At 36.1% G+C, this 27,830-nt stretch overlaps 5 protein-coding genes and 1 pseudogene across 7 annotated transcripts; 2 read left to right on the forward strand and 4 right to left on the reverse strand.

The window, feature by feature from the left end:
* The first annotated feature begins 1,947 nt into the window (after window positions 1-1,947).
* On the forward strand, window positions 1,948-6,591 carry LOC140958846 (QWRF motif-containing protein 2-like). Its single transcript, XM_073416417.1, has 7 exons — window positions 1,948-2,150; window positions 2,227-3,770; window positions 4,672-4,791; window positions 5,569-5,685; window positions 5,774-5,863; window positions 5,972-6,079; window positions 6,165-6,591. Exons 1-7 carry the CDS (start codon window positions 2,135-2,137, stop codon window positions 6,225-6,227), a joined length of 2,058 nt encoding a protein of 685 aa, XP_073272518.1. The 5' UTR covers window positions 1,948-2,134; the 3' UTR covers window positions 6,228-6,591.
* A 3,190-nt stretch (window positions 6,592-9,781) lies between these two features.
* On the forward strand, window positions 9,782-12,681 carry LOC140958847 (cyclase-like protein 2). Its single transcript, XM_073416418.1, has 6 exons — window positions 9,782-10,295; window positions 10,452-10,496; window positions 10,957-11,029; window positions 11,898-11,995; window positions 12,154-12,224; window positions 12,417-12,681. The coding sequence occupies exons 1-6, from the start codon at window positions 9,896-9,898 to the stop codon at window positions 12,540-12,542; spliced, it is 813 nt and encodes a 270-aa protein (XP_073272519.1). The 5' UTR covers window positions 9,782-9,895; the 3' UTR covers window positions 12,543-12,681.
* A 1,940-nt stretch (window positions 12,682-14,621) lies between these two features.
* Window positions 14,622-16,723, reverse strand: LOC140959931 (cyclin-D3-3-like; annotated as a pseudogene).
* Window positions 16,724-18,088: 1,365 nt separating this feature from the next.
* On the reverse strand, window positions 18,089-19,946 carry LOC140960431 (elicitor-responsive protein 3-like). 2 transcript variants are annotated; one of them, XM_073418697.1, is made up of 7 exons: window positions 19,816-19,946; window positions 19,628-19,732; window positions 19,407-19,533; window positions 19,253-19,324; window positions 18,801-18,846; window positions 18,406-18,673; window positions 18,089-18,304 (listed from the first exon to the last, which is right to left on the reverse strand). In XM_073418697.1, the coding sequence occupies exons 1-7, from the start codon at window positions 19,856-19,858 to the stop codon at window positions 18,261-18,263; spliced, it is 705 nt and encodes a 234-aa protein (XP_073274798.1). In that variant the 5' UTR covers window positions 19,859-19,946; the 3' UTR covers window positions 18,089-18,260. The 2 variants fall into 2 exon arrangements, with proteins under 2 accessions (XP_073274798.1, XP_073274797.1); XM_073418696.1 differs by having other exon boundaries at window positions 18,089-18,673.
* A 985-nt stretch (window positions 19,947-20,931) lies between these two features.
* On the reverse strand, window positions 20,932-23,995 carry LOC140958543 (cysteine proteinase mucunain-like). Of its 2 annotated transcripts, none has more exons than XM_073416031.1 (5): window positions 23,344-23,995; window positions 22,088-22,319; window positions 21,851-21,991; window positions 21,286-21,738; window positions 20,932-21,171 (listed from the first exon to the last, which is right to left on the reverse strand). In XM_073416031.1, exons 1-5 carry the CDS (start codon window positions 23,820-23,822, stop codon window positions 21,073-21,075), a joined length of 1,404 nt encoding a protein of 467 aa, XP_073272132.1. In that variant the 5' UTR covers window positions 23,823-23,995; the 3' UTR covers window positions 20,932-21,072. The 2 variants fall into 2 exon arrangements, with proteins under 2 accessions (XP_073272132.1, XP_073272131.1); XM_073416030.1 differs by having other exon boundaries at window positions 22,088-22,323; window positions 23,348-23,994.
* A 1,451-nt stretch (window positions 23,996-25,446) lies between these two features.
* On the reverse strand, window positions 25,447-27,102 carry LOC140960283 (scopoletin glucosyltransferase-like). Its single transcript, XM_073418494.1, has one exon. The coding sequence runs from the start codon at window positions 27,001-27,003 to the stop codon at window positions 25,546-25,548; it is 1,458 nt and encodes a 485-aa protein (XP_073274595.1). The 5' UTR covers window positions 27,004-27,102; the 3' UTR covers window positions 25,447-25,545.
* Between the last annotated feature and the right edge of the window lie 728 nt (window positions 27,103-27,830).

Below are 27,830 nucleotides of genomic sequence, written 5' to 3' on the forward strand. Positions count from 1 at the left end.
ATATATTTGGGTCTTGGATGTTCAATTAAATAATATTTCCAAAATTTTCAATGAATAGAATTCGATGGGGCTTTGAGTCTAGCTAGATTCTTGATCTACACATAATTCCATACGATAATCATATTTCTTCTTCATCAAATCAAGATTTTCATTAAACTAAAAATTGATATCTTAAGCTAAATAATAGGTTTGTAGCTTTGGTAAACATCCAACCGGTTGAGGAATTTATGATGCCACACGAAGAGATTTATACCTAATTTATATGAATTTTATGCAAAGCCGCATTTAATTTTTATAAGTAGAGTTCTTGTGAAAAATCACATAATCATGTGACGAATCGATCCAACTCATATTTTCTATGAAGAAACAATAATTTCTACATTAAAAGTAATATTTTTCATGAGTTGGGTCGGATTCGAGATTTGTCTCATAAAATTGACATGTGAGATTGTCTAACTAGACTTTTTGTAAATTTTTATTACACTATACATATACGGCATTAAGTGAAGCACACTAAATCCTGAAATCCTAATCGGGTAAGTAATTGTGTATTAGTTTAATTAGTTACCAAAATTATCTTGAAATTTTGAATGAGTTAACTAACACATATGGGATGTTCATAGTTAGGGATGACAATGAGACTGAGGCGGGGGCGAGTTTGCTATCCCCATCTCCGTCTTTGAATTTCATCCTTACCCTCATACCCGTCCCGATCTCCGCTTTTTCTAGTTCGGAGAATCCCCAAACCCGAAACTTCGGGGATCAACTTCTCATCTTCGTTTCCATCTTCATTTCAAAAATATTAATATAGCAAGATGATGACGGATTCAGAGATTTTTTCAAATCAAAACTTATTATTATCTATCATTATGAGTGATAATATTAATATTATTAATAATAATAATATTATTACTATTTAAAAAAAAAATAATATTATTATATTATTAATACTGATAATACTATTATTTAATTATTGATATTATTTTCGGGGCGAGTTTGGGGATTTCGGGGATGGAGATAGTAATCTCATACCCGTCCCGAACTACATCGGGGATTTTTTTAAATCCCCGAACCCGAACCCGAAAAAATCGGGGATCCCCATCCCCGTTTCGGGTTTCCCCGCGGGGCCCCAGACCCGTGGGGAAAGTTGCCGTCTCGATCTCGTGAACANTGTGTGGACTTCTCTAGTGGAGTCAAGATTTTATAAATGGGATGTGTTTAGTTTAGTTTAAATATTTTTATATAATCAGTTTTCAATAAATTGATGTGATGGAAAATTAAACATGACAAGTAGAGGTTTATGGGTTTATTAAATGATGCATTTAATCAAATTTCCAAAAAAAAAATTAACATTTTTTTTTGCTAATATAATTTTACGAATATGAGATCGAAGAATGTTAAAATTTGAGATTGAAGAATGTTTTGATCCTTGATGATCAATCCTAAATCAATAACTAGTTAGGTCATCTTTGAAAGAAATAATTCTTCACATATATCGACAATAATCGTTCATATAGATGTCATTCGAGAAAAATCCATCGAGAAACTAACTAAAAACAGTGGTTGAGTTTCTTTAAATCACTGATAAAATTAATACGATTCACATTATGTCACCAAATTTACCCCAAAAATTTGAGCTCGAATTCGACTAAAAAAATTGAATATATTCGAATTCCGCTCTAGCACGATAAACTCAAATGAGTAATGTTAAAACACAACTAATATATCGTACATTGATATTTACAACAATTGTAACAACTATTATATCGTTTCATTTTTCTATTGTTTTATGTGATTTTTTATTAAATTTATCACAAAATTTTAATAAATAAAATTTTTGTATTGAATTTTTTATTTTATAAAAATCATTATATAATTTAATTATATATAATATTATTTAAATCGAATACAAATAAAATATTTTACAAATCTACTGAAAAAAATCGGCAAACCGACTAGTTTCGTACCGCATACGAACAATACTGTGCCCTTCGTCTCTCAGTCCCCCACACCAACTCTCCTCTCCCATTCTCTCTCTGTTATAGCCTTGCCGGAAAAATGTTGGGAGTCTCGAAATTTCTTCAGCTTTTCTCACAATAAATTTAGTTTGGTGCAATGTAGCCGTGTTACGTCCATGCGAAGAAATCTTGGTGAAAAATGTGGAATCTTTCGTAGTCCCATTATGGATTTCTGAGCTACAGTGAGATTTCTTGATCTTTCTTGCAGGTGTATTATTTTGTAAAACGTCAACGCCTAAAGGGTTTCTGGGTGTATTATGTCGTAGAGCAAAATGTGAGTTGAATTTTTACGTCTGGTGTGTATTTGTATGTGTTTTCTTGGTTGCGACGATGGTGGCTGCTGTTTCCGGAGCAGCTTCATTTACTGACATAGAAAACCCCAAAAGAACTCCATTGTTACCTTCCGAGAAAGATAATAATAATGGTGTTTCAAATAATCAGAGAAAACCCAAATCCAGGATGGTCTCTTCTAGGTACATGTCCCCTTCAACTTCCACTTCCACTTCAAATTCATCATCTGTTTCCTCGTCTTCTTCTTCATCAAGAAGGTATCCCTCCCCTTTGCTTTCAAGAAACTCAACCGCAGTGTCCAATTTGCCTTCTGTTGTTCCCAAGAGGTCTGTATCTGTAGACCGCCGGCGGCTGGCGGCTGCCAGGCCTCTAATACCCGATCTTGACTCCAAGAATGACAATGCCTCTGATGTTTCAGCTGCCACAAAGCTTCTTGTCATATCGACCCGGAGTTTGTCTGTTTCCTTTCAGGGTGAAGCCTTTTCACTTCCTATTAGCAAGACTAAGGTGGCCCCTGCGTCACCTAATTTGAGTAGTGCGAGGAAGGGAACCCCTGAGAGGAGGAGGACTAGCAGTCCCTTTAGGGGAAAGGGAGATGTGGGAGGAGATCAGGCTGAGATTTCTAAGCATGTTGATCAGCATAGATGGCCTGCAAGGAACCGGATGATGAACCCATTATCGAGGAGTTTTGATAGTAGAGGCAGTGTTGTGGGGAGGAGCCAGTTAATTGGATCTAGAAATATGATTCGAGCTTTGCAGCAGTCGATGATTGATGAGAGGATGCCTTCAATTGATGATAGATTGAGTCTTGATTTGGGCAGTTCTGAGCTTCTAAAGGCTGTTCAACCAGTCTCTGATGGAAATTCGGTTAATAATGATTCATTGGTGCCATCTGATCTCACAGCTTCTGATTCAGACAGCGTCTCTTCTGGAAGTACTTCAGAAGTTCAAGAATGTAGCGGGGCTTCCAGTAGGCGAAATGGTCTTCATGGGATTTCTGTTTCCGCAAGGTTTTGGCAAGAAACAAATAGCCGATTGAGGCAGCTTCATGATCCAGGTTCACCTTTATCAACAAGTCCTTCGGCCAAACTTATTATGCCGCCAAAATTGAAAATGTATGCTAGTGATGGCCCATTATCATCCCCACGAACAATGTCACCTCATATACATGGAGGTATTAGACCGGCGTCACCTGGCAAGCTGATGCCACCCATGGGCTCATCTCCGCTTCGAGGAAATAGTCCATCTCGGATCAGGAATGTTGTTAGCACTATTAGTAACCATTTTTTTGAAACACCTTCAGTCCTTAGTTTTGCTGTTGATGTTCGGAGGGGAAAGGTCGGGGAGAACCGAATTGTCGATGCGCACTTATTGAGACTTCTCTACAATCGGCATCTCCAATGGCGCATTGTAAATGCTAGAACTGAAGCAATCTTACTGGTGCAGAAACACAGTGCAGAGGTGAGATCTTTTTCGTTCTTGTTATTATTGCTTGATCGTGCCAAATGAGATATGTTATTTTGAAAATCACTATTAAGATTTTACATGTTTTCCGCGTTTTAAAAAAAAGAATGCAACAGTGCATTGTAGCCTACTGTTAAAATTACTAAGAGATTGATGAATTTGCTGGATACTCGGTTTTTGTTCAGAACTCAGTGATGTTCTCTTTTATGCACTCACATTGAACATTTCCTTTGCAATATTGAGGGACTTTTCATTAAACATGGCCCATAAGATACCTTCTTAATTATGGCTTGGCTAAGTGATTCGTGTACGATATTGTCTTATGATACTTCTAATATCAATCATTCTCATTGTAGCTCATGTGAATCCTTTTTTAGTTTAATTGTAATTAAGTAGGTAGAGAAATATTCAGATAACTAATCATCGACAATCTTAACTTCTTGTTTCATTGTGTTGTCTGATTATCTTGTAAACTAGATGGAAATGCTGGAACATCTTGTATGAGACGTGAGATAATGGAGCCATGTTCTTAATGAATGTAGATGTTTTTTGGTGAAGAAATTCTGCAAGCTGAAAATAAAGGAGAAGTTAGTCAACTTAGTTATTAATCTGTTGACTGATGCTAGTGCAATATGAGTTCTTGTGGATAAAGAATTATTGTGTGGGTGTGTGACTTGATTTTTTTGCCTATGTCACTTCTCTACTGGAGTTGTCTATCCTCCGGCTTTAATTGAAAAATGTCTCTGACATGGTTTTTGCACAAGCACTTGCTTTGTGATCATTCTTTTTTACTTGTGATCTATTGCTTTCTTTTTAGACATTTTCTTTTTCCAAAGTTTCTTTTTCAGTATCATATACTGCTGATGTATTTTATGAACTGTATCTTTTTCTGTACCAGAAAAATCTATGGAATGCGTGGATAACAATCTCCGATTTACGCGACTCTGTTACCAAAAGAAGACACAGATTGCAGCTGCTGAGGCAAAAGCTGAAATTAGTTTCCATTCTGAAAGGACAAGTAAGCTTGATCCTTGACTTCTATGTTTATAACATCAGAGCCTTTTGATACGCAAGGAATCAAATTTGTTTCACAAATCGATGTATGATTACTTAAGAGACACATTATAAAATCTGACTTTTAGAATTTAAATATTTATTCAGTTGATGTTAGTTTAAGTATTGACTTGCACGCATCCAAAAAAAGGAAATGGGTTCTTATATCCACAGTTGGTATCTACTTCTGTGTGATCCAGCAATTGCTTGCCATATTTGACTTCAAAGTCTTAAAGACACGTTGAATTGCAGTGAGAACTTCTTTTATCTTCTTGAATCACATTCAATTAGTTTCCATATAGCTTCAATATGTAGTCATATTGAATAGCACTTCTAGTCCACTGGTTAGCAGAAGAAGAAACCAATAATAATGTTATGTCAAAATCTGGTGTTGCATTGAAACATGAGGATTATAAATCTAAATTTACCATTTTTTTAATGTTGCCACTGGTTTCTTTAACATTGTCTATGCTGTCTTGTTTAGTTGTATAGATGTGGTGTTTTGGGTTGCTTTATCATTTAAAATTTATTAACTACATTTTACCACCACCAATAAATTTTGTTATGGCAGCAAGATTCTCAATCCAACAAGACTATTAAGTTGCTGCTTATACTAGATGAGTTTATGTAGCGATTTTTCTCTAAACCAAACTTCTTTGATTCTACTGCACGACCTCCTTATGTGTTCTTGTTTGTATTGGCTTCATAAAAATTTGAAGCTGGACAATTTTTTTCCATTTAGATCTCCTTTTTAGAAAATTGGGCTTCTTTGGACAAGGATCACTCAACTGCTGTTCTTGGAGCTATCGAGGCTTTGAAGGCCAGTACCCTCCGTCTTCCAGTTGGCGGAGGAGCAGTTGTATGTATCTTGCAAGCATCTTGAAGTGTAAAAAGGAAAACTTGTATCAATATTTTACTTAATCAAATTTGTTTTTTAATGTTGACAGGCAGAAGTCCAAAGCTTGAAAGATGCAATCGGTTCAGCAGTTGAAGTTACACAGACAATGGCATCCTCTATATACTCACTTCTGCCAACTGTAATCTTTGAACCTCCTATTCTTGGATAGCCTGAGTTGTTTTTTTAGATATGAACATTTGTCAAATGCAAGTAAATTTAACATGATATGTGCTACATTGATTTACAGGTCGAGGAATTAAATTCTTTAGTGACCGAGCTTGCAAAGGTGACGACAAAAGAATATTCTTTGCTAGAACAATGCAAATATTTCATTTCCTTGTTAGCTTCCATACAGGTAGATCAACTATCTGCTCTTGCCACTGGAACATTCTTTCGCACCATTATTTTATGATAAATTCTGGTTCAACTGAATTGTACAGGTTAAAAATACTAGTCTGAGAACGCACATACTGCAACATAACCGTGTACCAACAACTTCTTAACAAGAAGACCCGTAGAACTGATATTGTAATTGACTGTCCGCCCTAAACGCTAACCATACCGAAACATCTCAACCCAAGTGGGGGCAGAATAAGGAAGACTAAATGACGGGTTTTTGGCTTTTATTTTGGCAATTTTGTCACAAGTTGGCTTATAGTCCTGTACTCTAGGTGATCCAATATTACAGGAGATGGTCTTTATCCTTACTGATTAGCTGCACACACGAAGCCCTTTTCTTTTCCCAACGTCTGGGAGGACTGGAAAACTGATGTATATATCTAATATCCTAACTCATCAAGCATTTCTTATGCCATTTTAGTGTTCTCTATACCTTTCTTGGTATCAACAATAGTTGCAACCTCTTTATGAAATTAAAAATATTTTTGTCCTTGTTGTGGTGGGTAAATTGCATATCATCCCCTTATGTTGTTCCAAAAAGGATGAAATTCCTTTGAAATGAATCGCATGCAATTTATTCTTGGTAATTTGGTGATGGTAAACATATATTTGGGACACCAAAAGAAGACGCAAAAATAGACAATAGATAAGACATGAAGAAGAGAGGTAAAATTCGTTTTTGGCCTTGTTAAATGAGTTGCCCCACCAATAACGTGAGCTGTTGAAGTACACAAACGCATAAATTCTTCACGGTTAACACTGACACCAGCTCGTAGCTTAACTCGTACTGCAACATGCAAACAAAGCTATCACGATTTGTGCCTTGTCCATTTGTGTCGGCCTCAAAATAACAGACAGATATTCTTCAAATATAAATAATGAAAATTGAAATTATAATTATGTGTTATCATCAACCTTTAATTATTGCATTTACGCTACGAATTCGTAGTTTAATATCTGGTCCTGGATTAGAGCTGTCCGGATCAAGATTCTATGCTTAGTTAATTTAAAAAGTGTAGTCACCAAGCCTTAAATGTGAGATACAGGTCATACAATCATAGATTATTAGAGATTTACATTTTTGTGTGTGTATATATCCCACATCATGATTCAAGTGAATGCTTTTTATATTATCCACCTAGTTAATCACTGCGTTTAAGGGAAAATGCCTTCTTTCAAAAGTATCAAGATTGCATATCCATACCATTCTCCTCCGCCACCTCCTCCATGTAACCCCCCGCCCCCGCCGCCACCACCTCCTCCTCCTCCGTCATCACCTCCATGTAACCCTCCGCCGCCGCCGCCACCACATCCTCCTCCTCCTCCTCCTCCTCCTCCACCTTGCTACTACAAAGAACATTGTGGTCACTATTACCCACCAGGCGAAGGTCCAGCCGTACCACCGACTCCTTTGACTCCTCACTACCCACCTAAACCCCATGGCCCCACCGTGCCGCCGCAAACACCAGCATATCCACCCAAAACACCACCGGGAGGCTTAACGCCAGGATCACCACATTACACACCATCACCAAAGCCCGGCGTTCCATTTCAGCCACCGAAGCCAGGAACACCAGCTCTTCCGCCGTATCCAAAGCCAGGTGCTCCAGTATATCCGCCGTACCCGTATGAGCATTTCCCACCAATTGCTCCATCACCATATCTACCACCAAGCCCTAGCTCCAACACTCCGTTTTCTCCACCATCAGACACAGTTGTTCCTCCTCCAGGCGGCGGCGGCGGGAATAACCACACGACTATTATCGCTGTTTGCGTGTCTCTTGGTGGTTTGTTCTTCCTATCTTTCTTGGCAGTTGGCCTCTTTTGCTTGGCAAAGAAAAAGAAGAAGCCTATAATGGCTCCAGCTGCCGAAGCACCTCACGCCGGTGGAGAGACTGGTGGTGGAGGCGGTGGCGCACATGGTGGGCAGTACTGATTATGCATAAAAATTTATTGTTTATTCATTATTGCGTGCATGTGAGTGATCCATTGAACTTTATCTGTTTGTGATAATTTACGTTGCAAGTACGGGGTTATCTATTCTGATGTATTAAAACCGAGGATATGATAATAATTATTTAAAAAAGACATTAATTTTTTCTTCTAATTTTACCACTTTACCATTATACGATACTAATATTACACTTTTGTTTATTGTTTTTGTTTTAAATTTCAACACACGTTTTATTTTTATTTTTTTATTTCAACAATTCAAATATCAATTTAATCTTTCCATAATTGGTCAAATTTCAATTTAGTCCATCGATAATGATAAAAAAATACTGTACACATATAGTATCAACATCGTGTGTGTAGAGTAACTAATATATTATAAATCCTATCTACCATTTATTAACCGGCAGGATAAATATAATTCTAAATTCGAAACCTCTTTTTTCTTATTCAAAACAGTAAATAGTTTTTTCAAAAAAAAAAAAAGGGGGTTAAATAGTTAATGATATGTTAATTCCCTTGGTGGATTAATGGTGTTTTGTTCATAGAGCTGAATCCACAAGACTATACACTTCATGTTCATTTTATAAAGTATTTCGTAACGAGAGAAATTAATGATAAAATTATTAATATATTTTGTATATTTATAAATAGGTAAAATTAGTACTAAGCTCTTGTATATCATTTATTAAAGTTATACTCTTTTACTAAGTACGATTATGAAATATTTTTATAATTCTCGAAACAAAATTTAATCAGCCAACTATATATGTCACCATATCTTTTTTTTACATTTTTTTTTTCTCTCATACGATTTCAATTTAAAAAAATTCATAACTTTCATTTGAATTTTTATATAAAAAAAAAAACTACTACTATTTCTCTAGAGAACAACGTATCTCATGTGACATCCTCTAGAATATGATTTGATAATATGTGAGTGGTATATGTGAGTATCAATACCAAAGATATTTGTCTCTCCCTTGTAAAGTTACTCATGTATTTTATTTATTTACCATGTTGAAAATGTGCATAAAAATTAAGTAAATCTAATATAACACAAATAATATCATGATTCAACTTTGGATAAGTTAGTTGGCTAAATTATATCTAATTCGCATGTAAATTAGTCGTTCAAAAGCATAAAAATAATTAACCAAACTTCAAACATAAGTACAGTTCCGGTGGTATTAAGTAAAAGTCCAGATTGATTATGAGAATCAACATGTCTGTCCGGTACACCGCCATCATAAGAAGATGTACCGCCACATGTAGCGGTGGATCCATCCCAGTGCCGGCGCTTGCGGCCACCCAAAGCCTGACCGAGCGATCCATCACGGCCTCCGTCAATAATTATTGGGATATTAAATTTTTTTAGATTATTTGATTTTGTTTTGATTACTATTAGTAGATATTTGACGTCTTGATTTTTATTAGATTAAAGTATTTTTTAAAAAATAATTTGCAAATTTAATTTAATTCGAACATGTTATGATGAAAAAACACATATGCTAATACAATATAATATTACATATAAGAATTTGCAAATTTTATATTTTCGAACAAACTAACTTTCAATGTTTTTGATAATTATAATTATATATTCATCGTATAACTTTATTATTATTATTATTAAAAAAAATAAGATTCGATCTTATCATTTTAATTTAATAATAATAATAATAACACCACCAAAGGCCGATAAGTCTATCGCGTTGACTGTTGGAAGAATCTAGCAAATCACAAGTCTTTGATGCAGCTCAAACTATCCCCCAAAATTTCCACACAAATATCTCGCGCTTGATCATCCTCCTCCGCCATGAAATCGTTCCAAACCTTCCTGGTAGCATGCGCCCTGGCCTGCGCAGTTACCCCCCTCGCCCTCGCCTCCTCACCCGCAGCCGTTGCATATCCTTCACACTATGACATCGAACCCACTGAGAATCTCGTGCCCGTCCGCCGTGAAGTGTACGGAGGGGGCCGAATCATCGACATCAGCCACCGGTACCATCCGGACATGCCGTCGTGGGAGTCCCCGGATGGCGTTGGGCAGTTCCTGTGGCTTCCGAAGAGTATGAAGAATGGGTCTCTTGCTAATAACTCGGAGTTCAAGCTCCCGGCGCACACTGGGACGCACGTCGATGCACCAGGACATGTGTTCGATCACTACTTTGATGCAGGATTTGACGTTGACACGCTCGACCTCGACGTTCTCAATGGTATTAATGATGTTTAATTACAATTACTTTATGAATTTCTTATCAGTATCTTACTTTGTTCACGGGACCCGTCCTGCCACTATGGTTTGAACATTTGATGTGTTGAACTGCCATGTAAACTTATCGTTGATGCTCAAATTTTGTGTATTTGAACAGGTCCTGCATTACTTGTAGATGTTCCGAGAGATCAAAACATAACCGGTACGCTTTATTGCTCTGTGCCTGTTCATCTGAATGTTATTATTGCTCAAAGAAATACTACTGCACATAGGAATTGGGCATGAAAAATCTAATCTTTGTCAGCATTAGTGTCTTCTGAAGATGATCAAGGCTCTAACTGACAGAATTATAGTTGGGACTTTTACCTTGTTTTCAAGAATCTTTTAATGGAATACATTTTACAATTTTATGCCTAGTTTGTTGTATGCTTTGTGGAATATGACGCGTCCCAGTAGTTTTTAGTGTGATAGCTGCAAGAGAGTGACTGAAAAGCTGTGTGACAGCATTTGTTTTTGTTGAAAAATCAAAATACCTAAACTTATCCGTGCCTACTACTGTCGTCGCTTTCCTTTCAAATGTAAATCATGGCTTCCATGCTTTTGCCGCTCACCTGAAAAAAAAAAATTTGACTTCCCTCTCGTTCAATTTGTCGTTTGTTTAGCTGAAGTTATGAAGACTTTACACATTCCCAAAGGAGTAAGAAGAGTGCTTTTCAGAACATTGAACACGGACAGGTACTTTTATTAAGAATCTTTGTGCAGAGCTACTTGATACCCGGGTTGCATTAACCATATATCTGATCAACCCTAAAGCCCTCGGTTACTTTTTCCAATTCATGTTTAAAAAAAAATGCTCTGGAAACTCTTAGTTTTGTAATCGGTGGGAAAATGGACCAAACTCTGCAGTTTTCATTTTGTATGCAACATCGTAATCATCCATTATTGGAAAGTTTCTTCGACATTTTCTCATTCTAGATTATGCTGGAAAGATAATGAAATGCTGCTATTCTCTGATTCTCTCAGTCAAAACTCAAATAATCTCCAAAGTTTTATTTCTATGCGATGGCCATTGATGGTCAACAAGCCTTGTTGCTGTAATTGATTGGGGTATATTTGACATCAGATACCATTTTACAAATGTTTACGCAAGTTTCTCTTAATGAAGGGAGTATAATTTTTTGCCTGTAAAATGAAGTATTTACTTCTCCTAGCTCAAAACATCGGACACTGCTGTGATTTAGTCATCATTAAGTCTGCGAGTAGAGGTCTATTGTGAGACGGTCTCACGGATCTTTATTCGCGAGGCGGTCAACCATGTCGATATTTACAATAAAAATAATATTTTTTGCGTAAAAAAATACTTTTTCATGTGTGACTGAAATAGAAGATTTGCTTCACAAAATTGAACCGTCTAACAAGAGTTTTTATGTAAGTCTAGAGGGTAAGATTTATAATATTCCGTTTTGTTATTGGCAGGGGCTAGACTAGATACTAGCCAGATTCTATAAATGCTCAACTCTTCAATCTGTCAAGTTTTATGCGTTTCTTTATATGGGTGACACAATTTGTTTTGATACTATAACTAATATAATTCTTTTTTCAGGCGCCTCATGTTTAAGAAGGAGTTTGACGCAAGTTACGTGGGATTCATGAAAGACGGGGCAAAGTGGCTTGTCGATAACACTGACATCAAACTTGTTGGTAAGCTGCCGACTGTCTTATCAGAACAAGTAGTTTGTTTGCTGAAAATCTCAAGTGTCGAAGTTATACCATGCTTTCATGTGATTTGCAGTGGAAATATCATACTTTTGCACTATTTACTGACTCTTGTTCCATCCATATGCTTATCTTCCCCTTAGGAATTGATTACTTGTCTGTTGCTGCATATGCTGATTTAATACCTTCCCATCTGGTGTTTCTTGAAGGCAGAGTAAGATTTCTTTTCCGATCATCTAAATATATGCGCCACTTTTGTCCACTTCCAAAAATATACAGTTTCTTTAGAACATACGGTGACAGAATCGATCACCATGGTGTATTAAGTATGGCGATTATATTGAAGAATTTAACTTCCATATACTTGTACTATAAAATGTAATCAATATTACTGAAAATGTTTCAGGAAATCATCCTTGTTGAAGCCCTGAAACTAGACGGTGTCCATCCCGGGATATACTCCGTGCATTGTTTGCCGTTGAGATTGCTTGGTGCTGAGGGCTCCCCCATAAGATGCATCCTGATTAAGTGATGTTTGTCTGTTTCGGGTATTACAATCCCAGAATCCTTTGATATTAGTTTTTAAGTAGACTGCTGGATAAGTGTCGGTTCTGAAATAAACTGAGATGTGCAATATTTACTTTATACTATCGTTTTCTGATTGGAGTTTACGCTTGATTTTTCTTGNAAAGACAAAAAACATGGATGCATTATTAACACAAACAACATGCGTACAGGATTCATTTCGAAATTTATTTTTATTTTCCCCCAAGAAAATCAGTTATCTTCAAGTAATATATATCAGGACCTGCCAATAATAATTTATTGGAAGTATATAATGAATTTATGTTTTTAATAATATGAAAAGATCAGTAAAAGAATAGATAAAATAACATTAAACATAACACATGACTATATATTTGGGTGTGAATAATGAAGAAAATGTGACCTTTATATTTGTAATGGAAGTAATAATATATATGATGAAGTATACTTCATAAACTAATAATTATGCATAGTGCAATATATTTAACATGAAATTTTGATATAATACAATAATATACGTGTGTGTGTATATGTGTGAAGCTTTTAAGGGATATTTGAGTTGGTGTTATAGATAAACATTTGATCTATAATCATAAGTTCGATTCCTTTTACCAACACTTTTTTGACAAGTCTGTCGCAGAGGGCTTGCCCGGCGCAGTTTACTTAACTAGTGTGATTTACAGATTATTGTGTTAGCTAAACCTAATGTATATCGAATGGTAACGGCATTGGGTCATCCGCCATTGAACAAAAACAAAAAATAATATATGTATATATTTATCAGAGGTGAAACATATAACTAATGGATTGGTGTCCATGGAAGAAAGAAGTTTCGGAAATTGAGTGTAATAAATGCAAATTTTGCAATAAAAAGGAGAAGTAAATTCAGAATTATTCACCTCACGCGTACGGTGTGCCAATGCTACCAGGTTATTGAGGTCAGTCTCAGATCCATGCAGGCCCACTGAAATGGATCTTGCTGTACGATAAGGGCCCACTCTCACCATATAACTATGGGCCCATTTGTGTTATTAAACATATTGTCTTATTTAAATTTGATATATTATTTTACCATAAACAATAAAAATGTAATCGAAATTCTACGCTCTTTGATATCATTTTGTTTTCTTTGATTAGAGCTGAACTTTTTCGTAGTTCAAGTTCTAATATTTTAAATCTTTGATACAAATTAAATCGAAAAAAATTATAGTATAAAAACCATTCCTTTACAACTTTAGAAAGTTGATAAAAATGTGATATTTATTTATTTGATAACACAGACAAAAAGAGGATTATTCAGTTTTGAAAAAAAAAATTAGTTGTATCTATCTCTGTATGTGGTATTTGTAAGGATATATATATTAGTTGTATCNGAAAAAATATTACTTTTTATGACAAGAGTATTACTTTTTATTGTGAGTATCGGTAGGATTAACCAGTCTCACATATAAAAATTCGTGAGACCGTATCACTTGAGACTTACTCACAAAAAAAGAAAAAACACACTTGGGGTTTTTTTAAACCCAAATAAGTAAGCAAAACACCTCATCAATAAAATAAAATTTAAAAACAAAACAAAATGCTTTATTATTAGCCTAATTGACGTGACCACGGATTTTGCAATCTTGTTTTTCTATATGATGATTTATTGGACCTTATTTTTAGGAAAATATCCAAAGTATTATCCAATGATTGTATAAAGATCACAAGTATCTTTAATACTATACAATGTATCGTATCACATGAAAAATGATGCTGGGTCGAACGTAGCAGTAGTTTCCCACACTTTTGGTCTTTTTTTAGGGAAATTTATTTTATGCACTCATTCCAACAAATTATTAGCAATGCACTTATCCCAAAAAGTTGTTTCTGTGGTTTTCATTGTTCTTATGCGTCGAGTGTGGACAGCACAGTGAATGAAACAACCATGATGCAGCAGCAACTTCACCACCAGACTAGTGTTGGACACGCTTCGAATCCACAGAGTCGATAACGTTTTGGATACAAAAATGACTGCGAAAAAAGAAGACTCCGATGACAATATTTAATTAAAAGGAGCTTTTTTTCAGTCTTTAATTCGATTACCAACTCCCTTGGATCTTGTGTTTTGTCAGAGATTTTGGGAAGACGTGGCAGTTTAAATTTACTTAGGCGTCCAGATGAAATAATACCGAACACTTTTTATATATATATATGGACATTCTTGGAAACACAGATTAGAGATTTAATGAGGGCTTCCAACAACATTCACAAAAACTTTGTTCAATTTCATTTGCCGTTCTTGAACTCTGCTTTTCTTGAAAATGGTATGATGGGTTGCAGAAGGAATGCATGATGCTGCAGCTAACGATGAATCACTTGGGCTACCTGGAACGACAAAATGAATCCATTACAGATTACACCACCTGGGCTGCTTAAGATCTGGCAAAACTTGAGCTTTTGAGTCATGTTCTTGCCATTTAAACCGCTTCTGCAAAGTGTTTCTTGAGTGAGCTCATAACATTCGTCCACTTCCTCCTGATGAAATGAGAGGGAAAAAAAGGTTTTATTACTGGTTATGCAACAAATATTTATGACAGTATAAGGTGTAGACCATGGTTTGACTGACCGTGAAAATTTGGGTATAAATGGGAGTGTTAAGAGTGGTAGGCAAAAAAGATGGGAAAAGGAGAGAGTATTTTTGATGACTGAATATCTTGGCTTTTTACTGAGGTCGTGCTCCAAATACTAATATCAATATTCAATGAGAGATATTAATTACAGACAAAAAATGCTGGTGGTAATGGATAGAGTTTGAGGAATTTTGCTATTTGAAATAATATGTAGCTTTTTTAAAAAAACATTTGAGCTTTTAATGCAATAAAATATGGAACAGCAGTAAAATTCCATCAGATTGCTGTGAAACTGAAAGTTGTCACCAAGACTGTTCTTGAGAACCATAGTGCAAACACCAACCTTGTTAACTTTGAGAACTTTAAGGAGCTGGTTTTCGTAGCCAATGGCATTGCATCGCCCATCTTGATGAATAACATGAAGCATGGTGGCAGTAGCCAAAACAGACGGCAGATAATGTAAGAATCTTGAATCTTTCATTAAACAAAACCAGAAGACATGGAATCAGAGCCAAAGTTGTCAAAAAAATCCGACCTTTTATCAAATTTCAACAAATATTCAGTTCATACCGGAGATGATAGTGAGGAGTAGATTTTCCAAGAGCCTGAGGAATTCCCAGTGGTTGTATCTCTTAAATCCAAGCCTCCTCACAATGTGATCAAGAAATGAAAGTGGGGTCACGGGATTCATCCTCCATTTGAGAGATGAAAGCACTAAAATCTCCATTCTTTGAATGGTTCTTGCCTCAAACACATACTTGGTACACTCCACCTGTTTCCCCAAGAAAATAGAGCATATGTTGTATATTTCAGAAATGAAACAAGCTTATAAAATGGTATCTCAAAAAAGTTATGTAATGCTACGTACTTGAAGGTCTACGAGAAGAGGAACACGAGTTTCTTCAACTTTAGCAGCCAAAGAGATGCAAGTAACAGCTGCAAGCTGAATCATCCATGGCTTATCTTTCTGCAAACTCGGTCCAGAAAGAAGCCTGTCCAGATAATTGACTGCAAGAACAGCAGTCAAGGATGAAAACCCAAAAAAAGAATTGGTTCTCAGAACCCACTCCACTGCCTCTTTTCTAGCCAGAGAAATGGAAAAGCCGGCTTCAATAATAGTGTTTGATTTGATACAAGTTTCTTTCTCTTTACAGAAAAGGGATTGGAGCTCCTCATCATCCCAAAACAAATCTTCCTCCAGTAACAACATAGAACAAAGGGAATGACTTTCTCCATTGAAACAGTTGTTCGATGCAATTTCTCTCCCTTCCTCTTCATCACAATAAAGGGTAACAAACAAAGAACTTTGTGCATTTTTAGTTGTAGACATTTCTCGTGAGAAGAACCGCTCTCTGTTCTCTGTTCATTATGGTGGAAAAGAAGAGGAAAGTAAAGTAGAAGCCATTTGTATATTTGAATCTGAATTGGGATTGGGTTCTCCAAAACAGAGGGAAAGAGGGGTAAATTTTATCAGAGTATGTGCCACGCTTGTCTTTTCTTTATTCATAAACATGGCAATACTTGATCTTCTACTGCAACTCATTCATTCGAGAATTAGCCTGGATTTCTTTTTTACTTTGCTCTGTTAACTCGAGACTCTTAGACTTCACCAGAACTGAACCGTAGGTTCCATGGTTGAGAAAAACTCGACCCTTATCATTTATTAAGTTTTTACATTAATTCAACTAGAATGGCCAAAATCAGCAAAATCCTTAAGGTTTCGCTTGGATAGTGTTTTATCTATGCTATACCGGAAGTGCTCAATCTCTGATCTGGCGCATTTTGTACAAGATACTTGCACGAACATCTGAACTCGAAACAAAAAGTACCCGTGAACATCATATTATTTGTTTTGAATTCATATGTTCGCGCGAATATCTTATATTCAAATGACATTCAAGATAAGTGTATTTGAAATCAACCACAATTATTATAGTTTCTAAAATCTTAGAGAAATCGAAAAACTAAATAATTAATATGGATTATCATAAAATAAATAACTAATATGGGACCCTCACACATCACGTTTTTTTTTAAAATAACATTTAATAAGTATAAAATCCAATGCAATCTTAAAAGCAAAACTACTAAATTCATCCAATCTTCATGTAAGTTTATTGTGATATGGTTTCACGAATTTTTTTTCATAATAAGGGTTAACTTGATTTATATTTTAAGTGAAAAATAATGTTTTTAGCATAAAAGTAATATTTTTTCATAAATCGGGTCGGATTGAAAATTTTTCTCATAAAATTAATATGTGAGACTATCTCATATGAGTTTTTGTAATATTTCAAATAGCTATGAAGACAAAATAAAATACCAAGATGATAACGTTTGAACGAATTCATAATTTCATTTTCATTTTATTCGAATTCAAAATTTAATGCTTCATTTCTAGATAAAATCATCCAAAAGTGTAATATCTATATTATTTTTAGTATCTAAATAAATATCTCCCCTTGTTATTAGGTTATCAAAAGAATCAAAATAAACTTACAACTTACTTTGAAATATCTTCTATATTTTCAAAATTAAATATTGAGGTACAATAATTATCTTCTATATAAGCTGTACAACACTCAAATACCACGGTTTATCGTTTTTTTTAACCGGACACGTTAAATCATCAAACATATTTGGATAAAAAAGAATGTTGGGATAAAAAAGAATGTTGTGTTGATTTTTAGTACTCATTTCAACATTTTGAATAAAAATGACAAGATCGCTAATAATTTCAGGGAAAATGTTTGATTTTACAGGCTGGAAGAGAAGTACAAAAAGGATAGTCTAGCAGAAGTTGGAATTTTGAAAAGAACAAGTCTCTGCCTTTGATTGATATATATAAGAATGACAACTGAAACAATAAAAAAACGACTTTGATCAGAAAATCAGCAAAGGACTGCTGGTGCATATTGTAGATAGAAACATGTAACACATATATGGCTTATGAATTGTATCTTTTTATGGTTTCCTTGCGTATATTTCGTCGAATGATAGTTTACAAAACATCGTCGAGGAATGAACACTCAAAATACTATATAACATGCAGCGAGTGATTGGCACTGATCCCTCTTTTCCCAAATATTTGATCAAAACATGTGATGTCGTGGATGAGGAGGTGGAGGATATGTATCTGCCAGAAAGTAAAAAAACACTAGGAGTAAATTTGAATTTTTTTTATGGACTGCTCAATTCTGTATATAGCTACAAATGAAAGAATGCATATAATATTACCTTGAGGATAATAATATTGAGGGACGTTGGGGAGTGCTGGCGGATAAGCTGGTTGCTGAGGATAAGATGGAGATGCTTGGTAAGCCGGATGATAAGGAGAAGGCTGATGATAATAAAGTGGCTGTGGACAGGGAGGAGGAACCGGCGGTGGGTAGTTAGCCATTACAAGAGGATGTGATGATAAGCGTGGAGGGGCCGAGTAAAGAGCGGGATGAAGTGGTGTGGCTGCATATTGTGGAGCTGATGGACCATAGGTAGTAGTAAGCTTCTGGAAAGAAGAAAGAAAACGAAATGTGATGCATGTTAATTAGACAAATATCAATCTGGATCACTGCAGCTAGATCATGATGGATGGCTTCTGTCAAAAAATGGAAAAGGGGCCTGGCCTGGCTTACCTTGGCATTAGGGTAATGCATTACCAATCGAACTTCTCCAGCATTCCTATGAAGGCAAACAAGAACATGCAGCAACATCACAAACTTGTGTAAAGATACGTAGCTCGTATGTGACTGTTGTCTGTTGCTTATTGATAAATTGTTTTAAATTTATTGCAAACAAATGTAACTATTAAAAATCAGAAATAGTAGTATCAAGTATGCATGATTCAGAAAGAAACATCAAACTTAATCATAAAGCACGTTCAACGACCTAACTCGGCCAATCTTTTTTACATGCATGCACACAAACAAACAGAACAATACATCAAGCCATGCACCCCTTCATCAATATCGGAAGGAAAGTGACGTCGTCGACTTTCTCCATATATATAGAGACCCTTGGATTGTCGATGTCATTGAATATTCGCATTAAAAATAGTTAACAATTAACGTTGTTAATCTGACCGTACCTGCCTTTCCTGTCCTGAAGGGGCCAGCAACTGTCAACGTAGCCCTGACATAAAACTCCCTGAAATGGAACCCTGGACAGACCAGCTCAACATGAAAACTAAGAAGATATATGATGTAAAGTAAATTAACTAAAGCAGATTCAGATATATTTACTCTCCGTTTCCAATAAAGTCGTCGAAAGTCAATTTGTTGCTGTTCCAAACCGTAATATTTATGTCCAGTAACCCTTCTATCAAAGTAATATCGAATTTATCTTGAAAGGTAGGATTTTTCCCCCCGCCTGCACCAAGAAAATACATTCAATCCAATAAAAAACATATATCACATGCAAAAAATCTCCGATCCAACGAATGCACTAGATGTGCATGGCTTACCATAACAAGTACGCGTACGATGCTTCGAGCTGGCATAATCCAGACAGACATAGGGATCTTGCCTCGAAATCCACTCAGTGTTTCTCAACTTATTACAACCTACAACTGCATCCATCCCGGATCAATTCAGGAGAGGAAAAATAGAAGAACGCGTCAAAACTAATCACACACGTCAAAAGATGATGTACCTGTGATCTCTAGGAGTTGACCATGGATTCCAGATACAGACATTGAATTAGAAGGACTGAAATAGGCTCTTCTCCAGTGGGGGAAGGATTCACTTCAGATGCCAATATATAATAATACACTCGCTTCATTCATCGACCTAAACTGCCGGGGAATTTCAGTATCCATTTGTATTGATTATTATTGATTGATTTTTTCTTGAACAAGTGTACATTAATTTTTATTTGGGGTGGTGTAAACTAATCGATCGACGACTTAAAGATTATTTATATTTTTAAAACAAATCAAAATTAGATCAATGACTCGAAAATAAACATTTCTAAACTCGGAGATCGAATTTCATTAATGCGATAATTACTTTAAAATAATATATATTGATAACTATGTATTTATATCAAGATATCTAGCTATCGAATTATCTGGTTGACTGATCAATCGTATTAGCATATATTGAATAAAGAATTCTATAGAAATTAAAATCAGCCTGAAAGAATGTTGTTTATGAATTTTTTTAGACGATTTGTGTGCGATATACGCATAATAATAAATATTAAAAGGCAACTTGGATTTTATAATTCTTTCCAACATCACATCAATTAAGTAGAGTTTAATGTATTTTTTTTATTTTTGACGACTTCGACTTTTCCGGCGGCCGATCCGGGACCTCTCATTTTCTCAAGCTTGGAGATCGATGGTCGACGCGAGTGAAGTTCTAAACGCATAATAAAATAGCAAAAATTCTCATACTAAGAAATTGAAGATTGCACCGTGTTCAATACACGTGTGTATTGATTAATATTTATAATTTTCCTTTTTTTTTTATGACGACAAAAACGCTAGTAAGTGTGTAGTCGTAATCAATGATCAAATGTTCACTTGTTTCACTAACTTCAAAGCTCCTTTGAATACACCAAAGGGTAGATATGCAATCGATTATTCTTCAGAACACGATGACCAAATCTGGACAAATTTTAAATCGATTTATATATTCGCACCAATTGTGATGACATCAACATATACACGTATCCAGAGACATCGCAAGTGTATTTTGTTGATTTTTTCAACGACCATTTGTAAGCGTATACAATGTATGCGTGAGTTGATTACCAAGAATCCCGATCAAACATAGATAATATTCCTCACTTTCAATATCAAATAAAAATTTACTAAATGTTGAATGGCACTAGCAATTAAGATTCAAATTTACCAATCCTAAACATGGAGAAATCGATATTTACAAAGGACTATGTCGATTAACTTTAAGAAACGGTAATTTTCCTGCCTCCGCGAAGTCTAGCCCAGTTGGGAGTGGCATCATCTCGTCTCAAGGCTTTCACTCGCATTGGATTATCCTTGCTCTGTAACACCACATCATCACAACATTATTAGTACAAAAAGCATGACATGCACTACCTTTCGAGATAACAATGGAGACACTACGCGATGTATAAAACAAAACTCGGTAGAATTACCATTAGACAAGTGTCGGCTTCGAGATCACAGACGGGATAGTCATGGGGGCAGCAGCTAGAGTGGTCATCACAGCACGTAGCAGACTCCAATGGGCAGCATCCCCAACCGAAGCAGTAGTTTCCATACTGGTACACGCAGCAACAAGTACTACCCTCCGGGCATGTGTAGTAATCATCGCACACAGTGGGGGGTTTCACCGGGGTTGGAGGTGATGGGCCTGGGTTTGGAGGGTTCTGGCCTGTTTTGAGAGGATAAGATGCTTCTATAGCTATCCCACACTTGCCTGTGGTAATATTAGCCACATTACGTTGAAGCCTAATGTACCCCTGCTCTCCCCAGCTTGGGCCCCATGAGTTTCTCACAATCCAGTAATCTTCACCCTTTTCGGTTCCATATCCAACCGCAACAACACCATGGTCTAGATCGGTGCCACATCGACCAGTGAACACTCCCTGTACGGTACAAGAAAATCGGTAATATTCTGTAAGAAGAATCTTATATAATATATAACATAAAGCCCATTGTACTTGTCTTCTTGATTCTTGAAATGTCCATATATCATACCGATTGGTAGAGTTGGAAATCTCGGCCTCCAGCTTCAATGGCAACACTGACTGGTTGATTTGCCACAGCTTTCCTCAAAGACTGTTCATCATTTTCTGGAACATCCTCATAGCTATCAATGGAGACTACCCTCGCGTTTTTCTGCGAGAAGATGTGAAGACTTTCTAAGAGATATATACTAATAAACCGAAAAGGTACGAAGTATTTGTACCCGAAATATGGATTCATGAGTCATACCCGATACTGATCACAAGTTCCATCACGAGCACTGTAAGGGTAATCGACACTTGTATCAATGCCACCATTTTTAATGATAAATTGGAACGCATAGTCCATAAGACCACCATTGCAACCCTGGTTGTATGATTTATCACAATCAACTAGCTCTTGTTCCGACAAGACTACTAGATCTCCAGTTTCAATCTTGTTTACTCCTTCAACAGCAGCAACCGTCGAGAAAGCCCAGCAACTCCCTGCATTGGAAACAAAAAAAGAAAAAAAAAACATGTTAAAATTTGATGAGACAAAGCTTAATAAGGATCAATAATTTAAAGTCGCAAAGATGTAGCTCAAAATAATAAAAATCACACAAAAATACTTGGGACAACCAACCTCGGAAAGTTATCAAAATGCTCAATTTTCACTAGTGATTGATCTTTGTCAAGAATGAAAAGTATTGTTTCATCCATTCTACTACATGGTGCCTTGGCCAATCTTATTCCGCCATGAATTTGTAAATCAAGATCTCAATAAATAGATAAAGAAACCATCTGGAAATATAGTATCTAACTAAGAGAAGCCAAGAAAAACTCTCGAGCCAATTTTTAATGTTTGTCGTAAAATATACCAGATTCTGATACTGCACAAGTAATCAAAACTGGTCATTTTTAAATTGATGGATGCCCAATTACAACGGAGAACACCCATCTAGAACCACAGACCAGTGGAAAAAAATTGGTCTCACAATCGTGAGAGATCCAGAATTTTCAATGGATTCGAGAATAATGATGGAAAAAATACATTTTTGGGACGAATATCTTGAGAAAATAATATTTAAACTTGATCGATGAAAATGAAAATGCTACAATCTTGTCAAACAGGTATTGTCCAAATTAACAACACACGGTGATTACAAGCGAAAGATTTGGTGTCGGGACAAATATTATTTTAATCTAATTACTTTATAAAAAATTAACTTTCAAACATTCAATAAAAATATAAATTAAAACTGGAAAAAATTTAAAAGTTTGTATATCAGATTTCAAACGGGTTAAATTACAGACTTTCTCAGGACAGAAGCAAACAAAAATAACATAAAAGTCCCTTTCGTTCGACCCAACAGAATCAAGACTCCTGTCAAATCACCATTGACACTGATCACCCGGGTCTCCATCCTAGCACGACGAGAAAATCTCACTCCAAAAATGCGAACACACAAACTTCAATCCGCATTTATATATTTCGTGTTTTCAAATCAAAATCAAAAGGAAAACATACCACATTGACCCTGATCTTTCACCGGAGCAACGGCGCCTTTCTCTCTCCAGTCGACGGATTCCGGCAGCCCATCACCCTCCTTGAACACGTACCGGTCACTCGCCTTCCTGTTCCTCATCCGGGTCTTCCTGTCCATCCTTCTGCCAACGAACTTGGACCCGTATTCCTCGTTTGTCATATCTGCGAATCGATTCAGCCCTAGCTTATATGGCCGGTCCTCGGAATTGTGCTCTTGGATGAATCTCAAGTTGTCCTTGAAAATCTCGAAACGTCTCTCTTTCTCGCCAATGGCGTTATGAGCTTTGCTGTGTTTCACGAGCCATGACTCGTAAAGGGACATCACGTCCTCGTCGGATCTCGTGAAACCGACGCCGTGGGCGCTGTCGTAAGCGATGATGGACATATCAACCGCAGATGAAAAGATGAAAAGGGATATGAAGAGAAGACAGGACAAAAGGTTGAAGGGAGAAGCCATAGCTGCGGAAGCTTTGAACCAGAGGAAATAAGTGCGATTTCTTCGCGTTTGTTGATCTGGGATGGGGCTGGAGGTGTTTATAGGAGTCGGGGAAGACGAGAATATCGCGAAGATTGTCGTTCAATGGGGCAAGGGAAGGGAGAGGAGAGGAGATTCCATTGGGACAACTGGATATCAATTATGAAAGGTGGTGGGAGATTCAAATTTATTTATTTATTTTAGGAAGGAATGGGCTTTTTTATTTAAAAAAAATCAATGGGCTTATTTTTGAAACGCTTAATGGGCTTTTCCTTTTTCTTTCCTTTTGTTGTACTTGGAAATTAATTTATCTTTATTTTTATTAGTTAAAGAAATTATTGTGTATTTTGAAATTTTTATAACAATAATTAAATAGACTAACGTTTGCACTAATTGTATTTTTGGATTTTAAAAAAATCGGCTCACAAAATCATCAAAATAAATGATTTTATACTCTTCAATCTTTATAATAATAATCAAAATAACTTTATTTATACTATAGATAATGAAATGATATAGATATTACAATAGAGATAAAATGTCAATTTTAGTCTTGTATGTATTGATGTGTGATATTTTTAGTCTTTTATTTTATATTTATTTGAATAAAAAAAATAAATTCCTCTCGAGGCACTTTCCTTACCTTACTTCCGCTACACTCTCGCTCCCTCGCATGCTTCAAATGAGAAAAAGGAGAGTAGGCTCAATGCAACTTCTTATCTAAGCTTCTATGCTCAATCAAATTGGTTAGCAATAATCTTTGATGTGGATGGTACCATTTGTATCGCTAAGAAGAATACGGATCAAGAACTACTAGTGCAGTCCTTTCAATAGTTTTATTTGGAAATTTACAAGTATCTATTTATACAGTTGATATATTGATTTATTTAAATTTTAATTTTACCTATTTTATCTTTTAATATTTTATATATAAATAACAAATATAGTGTAAATGGTAAGGCAACTTTTATTTGGCGAGTCCCCAAAAACTTTGAAAATTATTGTTGAAGAAAATGAAAAATTAGTTATTGGATCAATCAATTAAATATAATTGATTATTTATGAATTATTAAATATAGATATAGTTATTGTTATTATTATTTGTTTTAGCGCGCGGGTTCACTGATTTAATCTATAACTCGAAATGGGTTGAGTTGGGTTGAGATTGTCCCAACTTGTCGTCTGCCCAGTCGACGACCCAACGCGATTTTTTTGGTGGCGGGCTGATGCGGGGCTGGCCAACCATGCGAGGCATTCGTGTTCATCAATCGCGGATTTCCTTCCTCTCCGCGCCTTTTCCTCATATCCATTGTTGCACAACAAAAGAGGGCCTATATTCCCCCATGTAAGTTTATGCTCCAACGGAATAATTTTTCATAAGAGTTTTATTAGATCAAGTGGACTCGTCCTATTTCAGTGAAAATTCACATTATCTATCAGCAATTCAAATGTTAAAGTGCGATAATATAATATGAAAAAATAACACTCGGAATGTAATATAAAAAAAACTTATCCTAATTAATGTATTTGTATCGGAAATTTGGATTTAAGAAGTATTGAAGAAATTATTTAATGAATTTAAAATTCAGTATAATAACCCAAAAAATAACTAATTAATATCTTGTAAAATAGATAGATTTGAGTTCTTTAGCTTCAAATCGTCGATAATATAGTAATTCCATAGATTCATCTTCTCAATTTACATCTATTGACTCCTCCGAGCAACACTCAATTCTTCAATTAAAGCACTTAAATCAGTGAAAGATGATCCATCTTCTTCGATAGCTTTTCTTGCCATTTCCTTAAAACATTTGGCTCGGTTTCTCATCTCCACCACCTCTCCGCCCACCATCACACGCCTCACCGCATCGGACACCGCCTCCCGTGGAACGCCTTCTATAGCCACCGTCCGCCACTGCTTGTTCCCAACCGAAACTCCGACCCTCAAAACCTCAGTCACTAGTTTCTCATTAAAAAACTGCTCCGCAAACATTGGCCAGGTCACCATAGGCACACCCGCACACACTCCTTCTAGGACCGAATTCCACCCGCAGTGCGTCACAAACGCCCCTATTGACGGATGATCGAGAATCAGTATTTGGGGTGCCCACCCTCTTATGATCAGGCCCTTTTTTCTGTTCCTCTCCTCGAATCCGTGCGGCAAGAAATTGTAGCTGTTTTCATTGTTTCTCCTATCTCTCACAACCCAAATAAAATCTTTGCCTGAGGACTCCAGCCCAAAAGCAATCTCACGTAACTGAGCTTGAGTACAGCTCGCCATGCTTCCGAAACACGCGTAAATGACAGAATCAGGTTTCTTGGAGTCCAGCCATGCTAGGCATTCGTGTTCATCAATCGCCGATTTCCTTCCTCTCCGCGCCTTTTCCTCATATCCATTGTTGCACAACAAAAGAGGGCCTATATTCCATGCCTTGATCCCCAAAATGTTCCGGTAATGATCAGCGTAACTGGATTCGAGCTCATAAAAGCTGTTAACCACAACTCCATAGCTTCTCCTATCTGCCTCTCTTGACTGAAAAATCAACTCTGCAAATTCACCTTCAGTTTCCCTTAGATCAAATGGAGAAATCTGTGTTCTCGTAAACTTCAGCTGATGAGGAAGATGCGGAAGAGTAAATTGTTCTGAATCAGACGACACATTCTTGAAAGGCTTGTGTAGCCTCATTTGTTCGGAGGCGCAACGAGCTAGATAGCCCGTACCGTGGAAAACCAATCGCGGGATACCGAATTTTGCTGCAGAATCTGTAGTCCATGGAAAGAACGTATCAGAAATAAGACAATTGGGATTGAGTTCTTGGATCAGTTTCTCAACTGGTTCTTGCAGCAATGATATCGCCTTAACAAATTTTTGGACTAAATCTACTGCAGTGACTTGATCAAGTCTTTGAACATATTCAGGCAGGCCTGATTCTTGATTTGGGAGCCTGATGATTATCAAACCGATCTCGATTCCTGATTCTTGTGCCTTTTTTATGGGATCTGAGAATGCAAGAGTCGAAACCATGGTTGTCCTTACACCGCGGGAAGTGAATAATTTGGCCATGTCAAGCATTGGGATCATGTGGCCATGAGCCATGAACGGGAGAAAAAATAAGTGTAGCTTACTCATTAATTTTGAGTAGATCCAAGAAATGGATTTCATATATATATTATGACATGTATAGTAACGGAATTAAATTGCAACTAATTTATTGTTTGAATGAAGGCCAAGTACGTCCAGAAGTACAGATAAATTAATGAATCTGCTCCATACATGAATACATGACCTCTATTCATGAACATTGTATTTATCGATATATGATATGCATGAATCTCTTCTTCTATACTTCATGGATGGGGATGCGCCTTTCGTAACCCAAAATCACAACTTAACGAAAGAACTGAGCGATCGTCGTGTTATATATGCATCTTTTGGTAGTTTTGTTGTGTTGTGCTGACTTTGATCGATCCATATGTGATGTTGTGGAATCACTTGATCATATTTTTGACATATTTTTGAAAATAAGCAATGAATGGTTAAAAAAAAAAAATTTGTTTTAATTTCCCATATCCTTGTCAAGTGATTGAGACATGAAAATTCGGGAGAAATTTAACTAGAAATTCTTGACAATGGGGGATCTAAGCATCCATACAAAAATATTGCAGTTTGGAAACTACTAAAAATGACGAACGTCGGAAGTAAAAGATAAATAAATACTTACTGTGAATTCAATAATTATAAAACAGAATAATTTTTTATATATATAATGGTTAATTTGTTAGTTAATATAATTGATCTCGAAGTTAGGTTTACAGGGACCATGCATTTAGGAAAAAAGGCGTCGCTCTCTTTTTCTTTCAAAAATTAATGATAGTAATGGAATAAGTTGTCAATTCTCTGGCTTTGCCGACAAATTGTTCGCCAAGTACACCAAATAAACGTTCGGACAAACAAACAATTGACGATTCAAATAACTGTGTATGAATGGT

This window comes from Primulina huaijiensis, chromosome 15, assembly GCF_012295235.1.
Source record: "Primulina huaijiensis isolate GDHJ02 chromosome 15, ASM1229523v2, whole genome shotgun sequence".
NCBI lineage: Eukaryota > Viridiplantae > Streptophyta > Magnoliopsida > Lamiales > Gesneriaceae > Primulina > Primulina huaijiensis.